At 43.6% G+C, this 17,326-nt stretch overlaps 1 protein-coding gene across 1 annotated transcript in view; it reads right to left on the reverse strand.

The window, feature by feature from the left end:
• TMEM154 (transmembrane protein 154) overlaps positions 1-17,326 on the reverse strand; it is a 62,482-nt gene that overhangs the window by 16,033 nt on the left and 29,123 nt on the right. Inside the window, exons 2-4 of the mRNA XM_021713443.1 lie at positions 12,323-12,580; positions 12,194-12,232; positions 346-373 (exon numbers count right to left, since the gene is read on the reverse strand). Of these exons, the coding sequence (XP_021569118.1) occupies positions 346-373; positions 12,194-12,232; positions 12,323-12,580 (325 nt within the window). The remainder of the gene's footprint in view (positions 1-345; positions 374-12,193; positions 12,233-12,322; positions 12,581-17,326) is intronic.

Below are 17,326 nucleotides of genomic sequence, written 5' to 3' on the forward strand. Positions count from 1 at the left end.
CACTCACCTCGGCCTCCCAAAGGTGCGGGATTACAGGCTGAGCCACCGAGCCCGGCTAATACAACTTTTAATTAGAATAAATACACCAGGGTCAGAATACTTCAACTACTATGCACTTGGAATTAGTGGCAGTGAAGGAGAATCTTTTCTGAACAGAGGACAATGACAAAAAGTCAATCCCAGGATCTCCTCATTGGGATCGCTGGGCAGGGAGTGGGCATCCCCCTCAGGGCGCCAGGGGTCATCACCCACCCAGGAGCAGGACAACCCGTGAGGATGACACTAATCCCCTCTCCCTAGCTGTGGCCCACACCCGGCTGGCTGGGAAGCAGTGGGAACACTTACACTTTCACGTTTTCACTTCCCAGTTCATCTGAAGGGGAGTAAACACAAAGGTTGGGTTAGTTCTGGTGGTCCATACAACTTTTATAACAACTTTTATAACAACTTTTATAATAGTGAAACTCCCCTCAAGTCTGCCTTTTGTGGCTGTTGATTGAGGTGAGAGTCAGGGACAGTTTACTGAGTGGCTGTAATGCAGATCAGACTCCAGATAAATGCGTGGTGAGAAGCAGAGCCCAGTGCCCCAGCTGGAGCCCTGTTTCACTTGGCAGGAGGACCCCCACACCCAGAGATGGGCGGCAATGATGTCACGTGTGTGGGTGGCAGAGGCCCATGACGCCTTTCAGGATGTGAAAATGATAGAAAATCAACCCCTTTTAGAGGTTTCCCAAATAGTCAGAGACTCCTGATCCTCAGCAATCAGAGGCCTCCTTTTATGTGGCCTGTAGAAATGCAGGTCCCCAGCGAGGCCACATAACCAGCAAGCACCTGGCACCGAGCTCCTGGCAGCCATGAGCTGCTGCAATTTCCTGTGGGCTGGCAAGCTTGAATGGCATGGCTAATCCAGGAAAGCTGGGCGCAGATGTAAGGCGCATGTCCTCACCGCCTGCCGTGGAGGGGCTGCAGGCTGTGTCCTCTTGCCCTCTCTGGGGGAGTCCAAAACCCCACAGATGCTGGACTCCTAGGACACTCAGATGGGGAAAAGGATAATATCTGTTGTTGTTTGAGTTGGGTTCTCACTCTGTCGCCCAAGCTGGAGTGCAGTGGTATGATCATAGCCTCTACCTCCCGGGCTCAGGCAATCCTTCCTCTCAGCCTTCCTTAGTAGCTGGGACTACAGGCACTCACCACCATGCCTAGCTAATTTTTAAATTTTCAAATGTAGAGATGGGGTCTTACTATGTCGCCCAGGCAGGTCTCAAACTCCCGGGTTCAAGCAATCCTCTTGCCTCAGCCTCCCAAACTGCTGGGATTATGAATGCAAGCCACTGCTCCAGGCCCATCTTATATTGTATATATATACATTTTTTTTTTAAGTGAGAAAGCAGGATGTACTAAGAGGACAGAAAAGCTCCCACAGTGGGAGGGGACCTGAAGGGGTTGCCCTATACACATTTTTTAAAGATCTAAAATGCACAGGCTATTTTCTTAAGGGATTTTACTATAAAGCCCCTACACGATTCAGCGTCGCTCCAGGTGACCCATAAAGGACCCCCCCCGTTTTGTCGCATCTTTTCCCTGCTCCCTAACCCCCACTAGTGTCTCGAACAGCAAGTGGCTTCACAGCCCCACTGCTGTGGGTTTGGATTTATCTCTATAATCTGGGTTCCCCCGCAGGCCTTGGGGTGAGCTGAGCCAAAGCTAGCCCGCATGCAGATGATGGAAAAGTTTAAAAACCCATTAGGAAAGTGCTCCAGATGTACCCAACGGGAAGCTCCTGTCATCCGCATTAAAAAAAAAATTTTAAAAAAGCAAAAAAAACCTCTGTGGCCTCATCTTCCCGCTCCGCGGTCATTACCCCGGCCCCAGCCGCCATGGCAACGGGAAAACATCTGGGCCCCGCGCACAAAGAGCCGAGCACTCAACCCAGAGGGAGACCAATTACGCGTCCTCGGCAGTCGGGTCCTGCCCGCACCCTCCACCTGGCCGGCCTCTCGTTACTGACAGCCGCCCACTCCCTGCGCAGCCAGGAGGTCAGGTCCGCGCAGCCCCCTCCATCTTCCCTTCCGTCCCCCCCGGAAGTTCCACCCCCTTCAGCGCCCACATTGCACCCACTTAGCCCCCCCATACCCCACGCCCGGACCCTCTCCCTGGGCATTTGGTGGCGGGACCGTCGGGTGGGGCCCGGGGAGGACAAGAGCCTCTGGCTGGCTCCTCGCGTCTCCGTGCCGAGCAGCGAGCCAGAGAGGGCGAGCTTCTTTCCTGGGGATTGACTGAGCGAGCCGGGCCTCAGGGAGGCAGAGCCGGTTGGCGGTGGAGGTTTGCAGCCGGCTGTTCCCCCCCCCCCACCCCGCAGCTTTTTCCGAGAGACCCAGCACGTCGAGACTCCGCCAATGGAATGCCCGCAGGTCCGGGACGAATCTAGCAGCGCGTGAGGTTACTGCACAACGTGTCCATTTTCTGGGACACGAAATGGCCAGGCCCCAGGAGGAAAGGCACTTTCCAACCAGATGAAGCTGAAGCCTTCCTTCTAGAAGAAGTGTTGGCCGGCTGGGCGCGGTGGCTCAAGCCTGTAATGCCAGTACTTCGGGAGGCCAACGCGAGTGGATGGCCTGAGCCAGTCCAGTTCGAGACCAGTCCCGGCAACTTGGTGAGACCTCGTCTCTGTGATAAACCAAAAAGTAGCCGGGCGGGGTGGCGCGCGCCTGTCGTTCCGGCTACTTGGAAGGCCGAGGCAGAAGGATCAACGGAGCCCAGCAGGTCGACCCTGGGGTGGCTGTGAGTGTGCCACTGCACTCCAGCCTGGGCGACGGAGTGAGACTCCGACTCTAAGTAAACAAGTAAATAAATAAATAAATCATAAATAAATAGAAGTGTTGGCCAAGTCCTCCCTAGTGGTCAAATTTAAAGACTATTTCCTGGTGTAGAATAATAGATCAGGCTCCCTCCATGCGGGGGAAGAAATGGAACATTTAATCCTAAGTTTTGGAAGGGGCAGCATGTGCGCAGATATCTGTGCCCTCTCCCAAAACATTCCTTCAGGAACCTTCCATGCAAAATGTTGGTCTGACCAACTAGAACAGTTTTATTTTCCTGGAAAAAAATAATATTCAAATCATATTGTATTTATTTAAATATTCTTCTTTTATTAATCTTTTGTTTTGTTTTTAAACAAGATCTCACTCTCTTGCCCAGGATGGAGTGCAGTGGTGTAAAACCAGCTCACAGCAGCCTGGACCTTCTGGGCTCAAGTGATCCTTCTGCTTCAGCCTCCCAAGTAGCTGGGACTACAGATGTGCACCACCACACCTGGCTAATTTTTGTATTTTTTGTAGCGACAAGGTCTTGCTATGTTTTCCAAGCTGTTTTAGAACTCCTGGGCTCAAGGAATTCTCCCACCTCGGCTTCCCAAAGGGCTGGGATTATAGGCGTGAGTCACTGCACCCGGCTTTTACTAAATTTTTCGCATTCAGTTCGTCTGAAGAGAGATATTCAACTATTCATCAGTTAATGCTTGTGTCTATATTAAAGGAGTGGCTAGTAAATTCAAATAAAGATCTCTTTATGAAAAACTTTTGTGATGAGCAATTGTTTTGAAATCCTAAGCTTTCTAGGTTGTGCTTCTTAAAGTGATGAATATTTAAACTAAAAATAATGTGTCAATGTGTAGTATGGAAAATGTGCAAATGTTTTTGCCTCTGAGAATAGATGTTCTTTAAAACATTCTAGTAGGCTGGGCTCAGTGGCACAGCCAGTAATCCCGGCACTTTGGGAGGTTGAGGTGAGTGGATTGCCTGAGCCTGTGGGTTTGAGACCAGCCAGGGCAACTTGTGAGACCTCCTCGTCTCTACAATAAATAAAAAAATTAGCCAGACATGGTAGCGTGCACCTGTAGTTCCAGCTACTTGGAAGGCTGCAGCAGAAGGATCGCCGGAGCCCAGCAGGTTGACACTGGGGTGGCCGTGAATGTGCCACTGCACTCCAGCCTGGGTGATGGAGTGAGACTCCAACTCAAGATAAATAAACAAACAAATAAACAAATAATAAAACATTATAGTAGACTGGGTGTGGTGGCTCACACCTATCATCCTAGCACTTTGAGAGGCTGATATGAAAGGACTGTCTGAACCCAGGAGTTCGAGACCAGCCTGGGCAACATAGCAAGACTTCATCTCTACAAAAGATCAAAAAATTTGCTGCGTGGGGAGGTATGCACCTATAGTCCCAGCTACTCAGGAGGCTGAGGTGGAAGGATCACCTGAGCCCAGGAGGCTGAAGCTATGGTGAGCCATGATGGTGCCACTGCACCCTAGCCTGGGTGACAGAGTGAGACTCCAACTCAAAAAATAAATAAATAAAATAAAAAACATTCTAATGTTCTTTCATTAACTCATTGATTCAACAAACATGTATTGAGCAGCTAATGTGTTGGACTAGACACTGTTATATAAAGGAACAATAATAAGCGAGTGCCTACTTAGCACTTGGAACATGACCTGTACTGTTTTTTTCTATATGAATCTGTTTAATTCTCACAGCTCTATGAGATAGGCATTGAATTTGCCCATTTTACAGATGAGGACACCGAATCAGAGAAGTCATAGAACTAGGAGGTGCAAGGTTCAACCAAGCAGCATGTGTGGTTCCAAAGCCTGGACACTCAACCTCAATGCGACACCGTTCAACAAGATGAACGAGACAAGTTTTTGGTTCCTTTGGACCTTGAAGAGAACATGACCCGGTAGGAGAGACCAAAAAACAAAACAAACAACAAAAAACACCCAAGTCACCAGCTTGTGATGATGTACATACTGCAAACAGTAAGTGTGAACCAAGTGTTCTGAGAACGTGAAAGAGGTGGTGACTAATTTTGCCTGGGGATGGATTATCCAAGGCTCCCTAACGACTTTACAACTGGGCCCTAAAGAATGCGGGTGGCAGCTTGCCAGGCAGTCAAGAAGGAAATTCCAGACCGAAGACACAGTATCAGCCAAGCATGGAGGCATCCCGAAAGCCGAGCCATACTGAACTACTGCAAGATCTTCACAGTAAAATTCAATGAAAAATAAATTTTGGGGGGGCGGTGACACACCATCAATAAGGGTACCCGATCTCAAACCAGGCAAAGTGGGGACCAAAGGGAGGCTCAAACTTTACCCGAACGATATCTACTTGTATACTTAATCCTGAATTGTACCCCACATCTTTAAAATAAAATTAAATTAAAAAGAAAAATTGATTTCTGAACTTAGAGCCAAGGGCGTGACCACATGGTGGATACCGCCAACCTTCCCTCACCCCTTGACTTGACTCCATCAGGTAGGGCTGACTGAGTCTGTGCTTTGGGGCAGGAAATTCTCACTTTCCCTGAGTTAAAGAAAGGAAATAAAATGGATTTCAGGCAGCTCTGTTTGCTTCTGCTTTTCCTTTAGCTTACAAAAAAGCCTTCCTATGACCACTGCTATTAGGTCACTCTGGAATTGCAAACGGTGGGGAAATGTGTATTTCTTACCTCTGTGGAATCTGTTGTGTCAGCCTTCACTATGAAAGGAAACACACTTTGGGGCTTCCTCCTCCCCCTCCCAACTGCTTCATCTGCTGGCCACGGAAGGATCCTCTGGCACCGGGACAGTGAATGAGGCATGCAGGCCACGGGCATGATCTCAAAGCCAGAGGCACCCTGTTAGTGGGTGTGAGGGACCTGCAGTGAGTTTTGTATACATGGATGACTGTGTATCTTAGTAGAGAAGTTCTTAACCCTGAGTAATTTGTGAACGACTTTTAAAGGCTACAACTTCAAAACCCAATTGAAGTGATTTTTACCAGTACAAACCAAAGTGCCCAAGTCTGCTTTGGACCCTGGGCTACCCCAAAGCCTAGCATTTGATGCTGCTGGAATCAGAACTGAATACTCCCAGAGTATATCTCTAGCCTAGACAATTTTTTAAAAATCAGATTGGTTTAAGATTGATATTAGTAATCTTTAGATAGTTGAGGAATTTCATTATAAAAGTTAGCATCCAACCCTGGACAACATAGTAAGACCCTCTCTCTAAAAAAAAACAAAAAATTAGGTGTGTGTGTTGGTATGTGCCTGTAGTCCCAGCTATTCACGAGACTGAGGTGGAAGGATCACCTGAGCCCAGGAGTTCAATGTTGCAGTGAGTCATGATCATAGGACTTCACTCCAGCCTGGGGAACAGAGCAAGACCCTGTATCCAAATAAATAAATACATACATATTAAAAGTTAGCATAGCTTCAATAGGAACAAGAACGATGCTTCACCCAGGCCTTTTTAAGATCAAGTTGGGATGTGTGATATGGGAGAAAAATAAGATCTGTAATGGAAATATAGATTGATGGATCTTGTGAAGATGACCCCAAGGTCTCCAGCTTTCCCATCCAACTTGAATCTGACCCACTGCATCACTAGCCTGTTTCCCCAGTGATGGGAAATGCCACACTGACTTATTGGCCAAGATTGCCCAGGGCCCTCATCCGGATTCATACAAACATGGCCGCGGTACTTGAGGTATTTGCCCAGAGATATGCAGATTCAGTTCCAGATCACCTCAGTAAAGTGAATATCTCAACAAAGCAAGTCACATTAATATTTTTATTTCCCCGTGCACATAAAAGTTATGTTTTCCCTATACTATAGTCTATTAAGTGTGCAGCAACATTATGTCTAAAAAGATAATGTATATACTTGAATTAGAAATACTTTATTGCAGGAACACTTCTATACTGTTGGTGGGAGTGTAAACTAGTACAGCTTCTGTGGAAAACAGTGTGGTGATTCCTAAAAGATCTAAAAATCAACCTTCCATACAACCCGCAAGCCCCTACTGAGAATATACCCGAAGGAACTCAAATCACTCTGTGAAAAAGATATTTGTAAATGCATGTTTATTGAGGCGTTGTTCATAATAGCAAAAACACGGAACCATGCTGCCAATTAAAAGAGGAATGGATAAAAAATATGGTACATATACACGATGGAATATTACACAGCCATAAAGAAGGACAAAATTAAGAACTTCACAGCAACTTGGATGGACTTAGAGGCTATAATACCGAGTGATCTATCACAGAAACAAAGAACTGAGTATCACATATTCTCACTCATAAGCGAACCTTGAACAACTATCGTAATACTACAAGAAAGGGATTGGCAGTAGTGGGAAACTGCCTGGGGTGGGAGGGTGCACACCTCATCAACAAGGGTGCCTGCACAATGAACATTTGTATACCTAACCCTGAACTGTACCCCACATATCTAAAATAAAAAAAATTTTTTTAAAGAAATACTTTATTGCTAAAAAAATGTTCAAGGTCATTTGAGCCTTCAGCGAGACCTGTTCTTTTTGCTGATGGTGGGTGTTGCCTCGATGGTCAGGGCTGCTGACGGATCAGGAAACGTGTTGCTGAAAGATGGGTAGCTGTGGCAATTTCCGAAATAAGACCACAAGGAAGTGTGCCACATTGATTGACTCTTCCTTTCATAAAAGATTCTCTGTAGCATGTGATACTACATGTTTGATAGCATTTTATTCACAGTAAAACTTCTTTCAAAATTGGAGGCAACCTTCTCAAACCCTGCTGCTGCTACATCAACTACGTTTATGTCATATTCTAAGTTCTTTCTTGTCATTTTAACAATGTTCACAGCATGTTCACCAGGAGTAGATTCCATCTCAAGAAATGACTTTCTTTGCTCATGTGTAAGAAACAACAACTCAGCCATTCAGAGTTTATCATGAGATTTCAGCAATTTGGTTACATTGTCAGGCTTCTCTTGCTATTTCTACCACTTCTGTAGTTATTTTCCTCACTGAAGTCTTGAGCTCCTCAGAGGCATCCATTAGGGGTGGAATCAACTTCTTCCAAATTCCTGTTAATGCTGTTTTAACCTTCTCTCATGAATTACACATATTATTAATGGCATCTAGAATGGCGAATCCTTCCCAGAAGGTTTTCAGTTTAATTTGCTCAGATCCTTCAGAGGTATCACTTTCTACCACAGCTACAGTCTTACAAAATGTATTTCTTAAATAATAAGACTTGAAAGTCAAAATGACTCCTTGACTTATGAGCTGCAGAATGGATACTGAAATAGCAGGCATGAAAGCATCATGAATTTCCTTGTACATCTTCATCAGAGCTCATGCGTGACTAGGCACATTGAAAGCCATCTTTTATTCTGAGCAGCAGTTCTCAACAGTGGACTTAAAATATTCAGCAACCCATATTATAAACAGACGTGCCGTCATCTAGACTTGTTTGTTCCATTTATAGAGCACAGCACAGTATGTTTAGCCTAATTCTTAAGGATCCTCGGATTTCCAGAATGGTAAAAAAAGCACTGACTTTAACTTGAAGTCACCAGTTGTGTTAGCCCCTAACAAGGGGTCAGCCCTTTCTTTGAAGATTTGAAGTGAAGCATTGACTTTTCCTCTCCAGCTATGAAAGTCCTAGATGGAATCTTCTTCCAATAAAAGACCATTTTTTCTACATTGAAAATCTGTTGCTAGGTGTTTACACTTTAAAATTTGCATTGTGCTGTATTTCTAAACTATGTGAAATATCCTATAGGTTTGTTATACTTCAATAACAGATAAATGAATTAACTGAATGAATAAAATAAATAACTTGCTTTTAGTGACTCTAAAAAAAAGAAAGAAAGAAAACCGGTTGTTTAGTGTAGCCATCTTCATCAAGGATCATCTAGATCTTCCAGTTATCTTGCTGCAGCTTCTACATTAGCATTTGCTGCTTTCCCTTGCACTTTTATGTTATAGAGAGTTTCTTTCTTTAAACCTCATGAACTGCTTTCAATTTTTCTTCCCCTTTCTCTCAGTCTTCATAGAATTGAAGAGAGTTAGACCACTTCTATTAAACATACTGGAAGTCCTACCCAGAAAAAGAAGCAAAAGGTTTCCAAATAGGAATAGAGGAAACTAAATTAGCTCTCTTTGCAGATGGTATGATTCTATTTCGAGAAAACCCTAAAGATTCCACCAAAAGACTTTTAGCATTCATAAACTATTTCAGTAAAGTCTCAGGATACAAAATCAGTGTTCAAAAATCAGTCACATTTCTATATACCAACAACACTCAAGCTGAGAACCAAATCAAGAACACAATCTCATTTACTATAGACACAGAAAAAACAAAATACCTTGGAATACATTTAACCAAAGAGGTGAAAAATCTCTACAACAAGAACTTAAAGACAGTACCTGAAGAAATCAAAGCTGACACAAACAAATGGAAAAACATCCTATGCTCATGGATTGGAAAAATCAATATTGTTTAAATGCCCAAAATGCCTAGCACACTCCATAGATTTAATGCAATCTCTGTCAAATTAACAGAATCATTTTTTCACAGATCTAGAAAAAACAATGCCTAAATTCTTATAGAAGCAAAAAAGAGCACGAATAGCCAAAGCAATCCTAAGCAAAAAGAGCAAAGTTGGAGGCATCACATTGCCAGACTTTAAACTTTACTACAAGGCTACAGTAATCAGAACAGAATGGTACTGGTACAAAAATAGATGCATAGACCAATAAAACAGAATTGAAAACCCAGAAATAAAACCACTATCTTACAACCATCTTATCTTTTACAAAACTGACAACAAACAGTTTCTGGGGAAAGGGCATCCTATTTTGCCAATGACTCTGGGAAAACTGGCTAAACATATGCAGAAGAATGAAGTTGGACCTCTTACTCTAACCACACATAAAAATTAACTCAAGATGAATAATGACTTGAATATAAGACCTCAGATAAAAATCCCAGAAGAAAGTCTAGGACACATTTTTTTTGGACATCAGTCTAGGCAATTAATTCATGACCAAGACTTCAAAAGCAAAGGCAGCAAAAACTAAAATTGACAAGTAGGACTTAATCAAACTAAAGAGCTTTTGCACAGCAAAAGAAACCATCAACAGAATAAATAGACAACCAACAGAATGGGAGAAAATATTTGCAAGGTAGGCATTTGATAGAGGACTATATCCACAATCTATAAGGAACTCAAAAGAATTGATGGGGGGAAGAAACCCAAAAAACATTAACCCCATTAAGAAGTGGTCAAAGGGCCAGGTGCGGTGGCTCAAGCCTGTAATCCCAACACTTTAGGAGGCCAAGGCGAGAAGATTGCCTGAGCCCGTGGGTTCAAGATCAGCCTGGGCAACATGGTGAGACTTTGTCTCTACAACAAAACAAACAAACAAACAAAAAATCAGCTGGGTGTGGTAGTGCATGCCTGTAGTTCTGTCTACTTGGAAGGCTGGGGAAGAAGTCTCACCCAGCAGGTTGATGCTGCGGTCGCTGTGAGCATGCCACTGCACTCTAGCCTGGGCAACAGAGTGAGATTCTGACTCAAAAAAAAAAAAAAAAAAGTGGGCAAAGGGGTTCAGCTTCATTCTTCTGCATATGTTTAGCCAGAACAGACACCTCTCAAAGGAAGACCTGGCCAACAAACATATGAAAAAAATGCTCAATATCAGTAATTATCAGAGAAATGCAAATCAAAACCACAGGAGATATCATCTTACAACTGTCAGAATGACTATTATTAAAAAGTCAAAAAACAACAGATATTGGCAAGGTTGCAGAGGAAAAAGGAGTGTAAGTTAGTGCAGGCCCTGTGGAAAGAAGTCTGGAGATTTCTCAAAGAACTAAAAAGCTATTTACCACTCAACCCAGCAATCCCCTACTGCCTATATACTTAAAAGAGCATAAATAATCCTACCAACAGATGTCTGCACAGATACATTTATTGCAGCACTATTCACAATAGCAAAAACATGAAACCAACCTAGGCGGCCATCAGCAGTGGACTGGATAAAGAAAATGTGAGAATATACACAATGGAATACTATGCAGCTATAAAAAGAACAAACTGATGTCCTATTCCTGAGGCCATCATTCTAAGTGAATTATCACAGAAACAATAAACTGAATACTGCATATTCTCACTTCTAAGTGGAAATCAAACACTGAATACACACAGGCAAAGGATGGAACAACAGACAGTGGGGATTCCTAAAGGGGGGGGAGGAGGAGGGTAAGGGTTGAAATGCCACACACTGGTACTATGCCCACCATCTGGGTGACAAACTCAATAGACAGCTTCACCATCATGTGATATACTTATGTAACAAACATGCACATGTACCACTTTCATCTAAAATAAAGTAATTTTTGTAAACAAAGAATTGAGCAGAGTTAGCACCTTACTCTGGCTTAGGCTTTGGCATAAGAGATTGTTGAGGCTGGTTGTATCTCCTACCCAGACAACTCAAGCTTTCTCTAACTCAGCACTAAGGTTGTTTCGCTTCCTTATTGTGTGTTCACTGGAATAGCACTTTTCATTTTCTTTAAGAACTTTTCATTTACATTTACAACTTGGCTAATTGTTCTGTGGGACACCAGAAGTCTAGCTTTCAGCCTCTCCTGGCTTTCTGTTGAAAGTGCTTTCCTCACTAAGCTTAGTCATTTCTAGTTTTTGATGTAAAGTGAGAGGCATATTACACTTCTCACTCGAACACCTAGAGGCCATTGCAGGGTTATTAACTGGCTTCATTTCAATATGTTTGTGTCCATGGAATAGGGAGGCCAAGGAGAAGGAGAGAGACTGATCAGTGGAGCAGTCAGAATACACACAACGTTTACCGGTTAAGTTTTCTGTTGGTTCGTGGCATCTCAAAACAATTACAATAATAATTATTGTATTAATTACAGTAATCAAAGATTGCTGATCACAGATCACCATCACAGATATAAAAATAACGAAAAAGTTTGAAATAGTGTGAGAATTAACCAAAATGTAAAACAGAGACAATGAAAACAGAGACATTGAAAACAATGGTACTAATAGACTTGATCGATTTAGCATTGTCACAAAACTTCAATTTGTTAAAAAAAAATGCAGTATCAGTGAAGCACAATAAAGTAAAGTGTCACAAAGCAAGGTATGCCTGTGTTTAAAACTTCAATTTAGGCTGAAAACTTTCTTAAAAAAAGAAAGGAACATGCTTAATAGCCTCTGAAAAACATCATTGAAATGTATCCTTTATCACTTACTGCATTATGTAGTTCTTGTTGCTTAATTTTAAAACATCTCAGCTCCTTCTCCGACCCCATCCCCAAGTGGAGTGTTAGGGGAATACTCACATGTCTGTAAAGCACTCTGAGATCCTTGGCTAGAAGGCTCTGTATAGAAGCAAAAAGTATTTTGTTTGATTGATTGTTCATTAACACATGAAGCAATTGTCTGAAAATGGGAATACACCAAGTATTTACCTTGTTTCATTCTTTTTCTTTTACAGTATGTTACAAAGAATAGCACTGATAAAAGTATGAGGACCAATAAAATCAATGGGATCAACACCATTAATATAAACTCTAAATGATTTCCGTCCTCAACAGCGCTGGTAGAATTTGTATTTGCAATTGATGTTTCTGTGGTCACTGCATCAAATGTGCTCAGAATAATCCCTTCACTTGGTCCTTCGTTTGCCCAGGATAGGTCTCCTGAGTGTCCTGATGCCTCATAAGTACCTGTGGGAACAGATGCAAAATTGAGATTGCCATGGAGACAAAGCTAGTATGTTATGTTTTCAATGATTTTTGAATTTACCCTAGATTCAGTGATAAACTTGATCCACTACACTTGGCCTTCCAGTTATGTGACACAGTACATTGATTTAACATAAATGGAGCTCAAGCTGGTAGTATATTGAACATGGAATCAGAGCCCAGATACAAATCTTGCACAAAAGACAGGCAGTTTAGCATTGGCCAGGCATTTTAGACACGTTTAAGCAAAGGGCATTAGGAGGCTTTTTCATATCAAGGGTTACTTCCTGAGCCAGGTTATGCGATATTCCAGGACATCTCCTATAGGGTATCATAATACTTTAATAAGATGTCTGAATAAATTTAAATTCACACTTCCTGAAAGCTATGTATGTACATGCCATGAAACACTTTCAGATATAAAGAAATGTACTCTGTGTCCTAAATTCCCGCCTCCCTTCTCCCTGTCTCTGAGTTGGGGTCTTACTCTGTTGCCCAGACTGAAGTCCAGTGGCATGATTACACAGTTCTATGCCTCAAACTTCTGGACTCAAGAGATCCTCCCACCTCAGCCTTCTGAGTAACTGAGACTACACTTGGGTGCCACCACGCCTGGGTAATTTTTTGATTTTTTTTTGGTAGAGATGCAGTCTCTCTATGTTGCCTAGGCAGGTATCAAACTCCTGGGCTCAAACAATCCTTCCATCTTGGTCTCCCAAAGTACTGGGATTGTAAGTATGAGCCATTACACCCAGCCTGTGTCTTAATTTTTAATAACATGTTACCTATCAATGGAAAAGAATTATTTGATTTTTTGTTTGCTTTTTGAGTCGGGGGCTCACTCTGTCATCCAGGCTGAAGTGCAATGGCCCGATTATAGCTCATGCAAGCCTCAGTCTCCTAGGCTCAGGTAATCCCCCTTCCTCAACCTCCCATGTAGCTGGACCTACAGGCATGCAACACTGCACTCAGCTCATTTAAAAACTTTTTTGTAGAAACAAGGTCTTGCTATGTTGCCCAGGCTGGTCTTGAACTTCCAGGCTCAAGCAATTCACTCGCCTCAGCCTCCCAAAGTGCTGGAATTACCAGGCATGAGCCACTGCGCCTTGCCAAAAAGAAATTTGAAATTGGAGTGATCAGATTTCAGTGTAAAGTCTCATGTTCTGCACAGAACTCAGTTTGCTTCTGAGATTATCGGACAGAACTCCTCCTGAATTCTAATAAAATATGAATCATAGCTCATCTATAAAGTAAAATACTCAAGGGCAGTTCTTAGGGACTAGGAAACTGCACCAATATTTAAATTTATTTATTCAAATACACCCGTAGAGCTTTCCCTGCTATCAAACGATAAGCAACATTACTCTATTTGTACCTCAGAGCATGTTGAAAACCCACCTGTGGCTCATTCCAGGCTGGGAAAGGACTACTAGCTGAGTGACTATTTGAAAAACTTTCCCTCACCTGGTGCCTAGTGGTCACGGTAAGACAAGCAGAAGGTCTTCTTCCTGTCATGGTGTAATGCTGCCTGCCTTTCGGGAGGGACCCATTGAAGAAAATATCATGTAAGTTTAGGCTACGAAAACCTATCACATTAGATTATTTATATGAAAGTCCTTCCCAAGGTGAAAGGTGCTGTATGAATAGAGAGGTCAGCTGCTTTCAAACACACTCTACAGTACAGGTTAGGCAGTGACTCTGCAGAATGTCCAAACTGTACCTGCAGGATCAGTTCAACAGTTCTTCATAATTCCACCATGATGGCATTCCCTGATTTGGATTAAAACAATAATAATTGGAGGTGAGAGGATTACCTAAGCCCAGGGATCCAACCTGGGCAAATTGGTGAGACCTTGTCTCTACAATAAATCAAAAAATTAGCCAGGAGTGGTGACATGAGCCTGTGATCCCAGCTGCTTGGAAGGCTGAAGTGGAAGGATCACCTGAGCCCAGCAGGTTGAGGTTGCAGTGGCTGTGAGTGTGCCACTACACTCCAGTCTGGGCAACAGAGTGAGACACTGACTCAAACAAACAATCAAAAACAATAATAATGTTTGGTCAGTCTTATGAACTGAATGTTTGTGTTCCCCTCAAATTCACATGTAGAAGATCTAGTCCCTAATGAGATGATCTTAGGAGTTTTGGCCTCAGAGGTAATTTGGTTTAGATAAGATCATAAGAATGAGGCCCCCATGATGCAGTTAGTGCCCTTACAAGAAGAGGAAGAAACCAGAATGTTCTATCTCTGTCATGTGTGAATACAAGCAAGAAGGCAACTGTCTGCAAGCCAGAGAGCCCTCACCAGACACTGAATCTGCTAGCACCTTGATCTTGAACTTCCCAGTCTCCAGAACTGTGAGAAATAAATATTTATTGTTTGAGTCTGTGATATTTTGTTATGGCAACTGAGCTAAGACAGTCACAGTCTAATTATTTTGGTTATCTAAACAAACATTTCAGTCTCCCATACCAGGGAATCCATTTGATAACCACTTTGGCAAATGCCGCCCAAAACCATCAGAATCAATTACAAACTGCACGGTAAACTCACTGATATTCCCCACATGTATATGCCAAAAGAAGAATTTTTAAAAATCTACCAATTGTTAAGAGAGGCAGGACTTCAGGGTGGCTGACTAGATGCATCTGGCACTCATGCCTTCCACAAAGAAAAAACAAAATAGTGAACCAATAATCACACTTTGAGTAGATCATCTAAAAGAGAACAGTGGGATTGAATAGAGAAGTGACAGAAGGAAGGGGACTCAAAGCTGCCTGTTTGGCCTAGATCAGCTGTCAACCTGGAGACCTTCCATTGTGGGGAAATGGTAAGTGAGAGACCCCCAGCGCTCTATATTCCCAGTGTGGACTCCGGCCTCCTAGCTACCAGAGCCGCTTTACCCTCGCGGGCCTGGGACTATATTAGTGAACTACCTGGAGATTACCTGGAACTACCTGGAGCGGCATTACTCCAGAGACGGAGCTCACACTGAGTCCCACAAACCCCCAGCCCTAAGCAGCTACAGCAATGGGCCATTTTGACAACCCAGCCGCTACCAGACAGCCTCCGCCCCTGCTGCCGAATAGCCCCTGCATCTCCACTCCCTCCCCCGCCCCCCAGCACCATTGACCACACACAGCTGCTGCTGTTAATGGGGCAGAAGTGTGGGCGAATCATACCACCACCACCCCCCAGCTGCTTCCCTATCTCTGTCTCCCCCCTCCTCCCAAAGCAACCCTGCCATTCCCAAGGCTGCCGCGCAGCTGCTGCGGCCACCGCCTGAGCATTCCTTGGGCAGCCCGGGGATTGCCACGCCCCTGAATACCACAGCCAGTGCCGGTACGCACCACCAGGGGGCGCGAGGACGGATTCAGCTTGCCTGGTTCCAGTCCCCCAGTACCCAAGCCTACCTTTCAGGGCCTAGGGATCGCCCAGTCCAGTCCACCACTGTTGGCACCTGAGCTAAGTATTCCTGTCAGGGCCTGGGGATCGCCCAGCCCATTCCACCACTGCTAGCCCACCTTTCCCACTGCTCAGGAGCCAAGAAACTGCCTGCCAGCCTGACCCACCACTGCCATTCCCAGCATCCAAGAAAGTCACCTAGAGGCCAGAGAATCAGCTTGCCTGGACGTGCTGGCATTTGCTGTCCTGGAGCCCAAGGACAGACATGCTTTTGCTGTCCTGGAGCCCAAGGACAGACATGCTAAGTCCACTGCTGACATCACTGGGGCCTGGAGACTGGCCCACTTAGGGTCCTAGTTCCTTGAAAACCTTCCCCACAGTCTCCCCTAACAACTGCATGCTAAATCGCTGAGGAAATCACAAACACCACTGATGCTCTTTACAGTAGAAGAAATTATATGGACACTATGCTACTGTATACCCCCATAATCAAAGACAAAACATCCTGCCCAACCAACACTATAGATACATCTTGAGGAAAAGGCGCTCCCCTACAAAAGCAAATCCAAAAAACTGGAAGAAGCAACTGTTGACCCAATGAGCAGATATCAATGTAAGGACACAAGAAACATGAATGAGCAAGGAAATGTGACATCTCCAAAGGAATGCAGTAATTCTCCAGCATTAGATTACAATTTGAAAACTTCCTGAAATTCCAGAAAAAGAATTCAAAATATTGATATTGAAGAAACTCAGTGAGATATAAGAGACTACCGGAAAACAGTATGAAGAAAACAGAAAAACAATTCAAGATATAAATGAGAAAGTCACGAAAGAGAGACATCATAAAAAACAGCCAAACATAAATTCTGGAACCGAAGAATTCATTGAATGAAATACATGCTACAGTCTAAAGCTTCAACAATAGACTAGATCAAGCAGAAAGAAGAATATCAGAACTCAAAGACAGGTCTTTTGAAATAACTAGCCCCACAAAAATAAAAGACAAAGGACAAAAAAGAACCACCAAAGCTTTTGTGACATATGGTACATTACAAAGTGACAAAATACTTGAGTTTTTGGTGTCCTAGAAGAGGAAGAGAAAGTGAAAGTGTTAGAAAACCAACTTGATGAAAGGATACATAAAACTTCCCAAGTCTAGAACGAGATTAGACCTCTAGATACAAGAAGCTCAGATACCCCCAGATAAGTACATTTCTTTGCGTGTGTGTGTGAGTTGGGGTCTCACTCTGTGGCCCCGACCGGAGTGCGGTGGCCGCTCCCGGCCACCGCAGCCTCGACCCGCCGGGCTCCGGCGATCCTCC

Source organism: Carlito syrichta, unplaced genomic scaffold (assembly GCF_000164805.1).
Source record: "Carlito syrichta isolate Samal-C Ts95f unplaced genomic scaffold, Tarsius_syrichta-2.0.1 Scaffold304553, whole genome shotgun sequence".
Taxonomy (NCBI): Eukaryota; Metazoa; Chordata; class Mammalia; order Primates; family Tarsiidae; genus Carlito; species Carlito syrichta.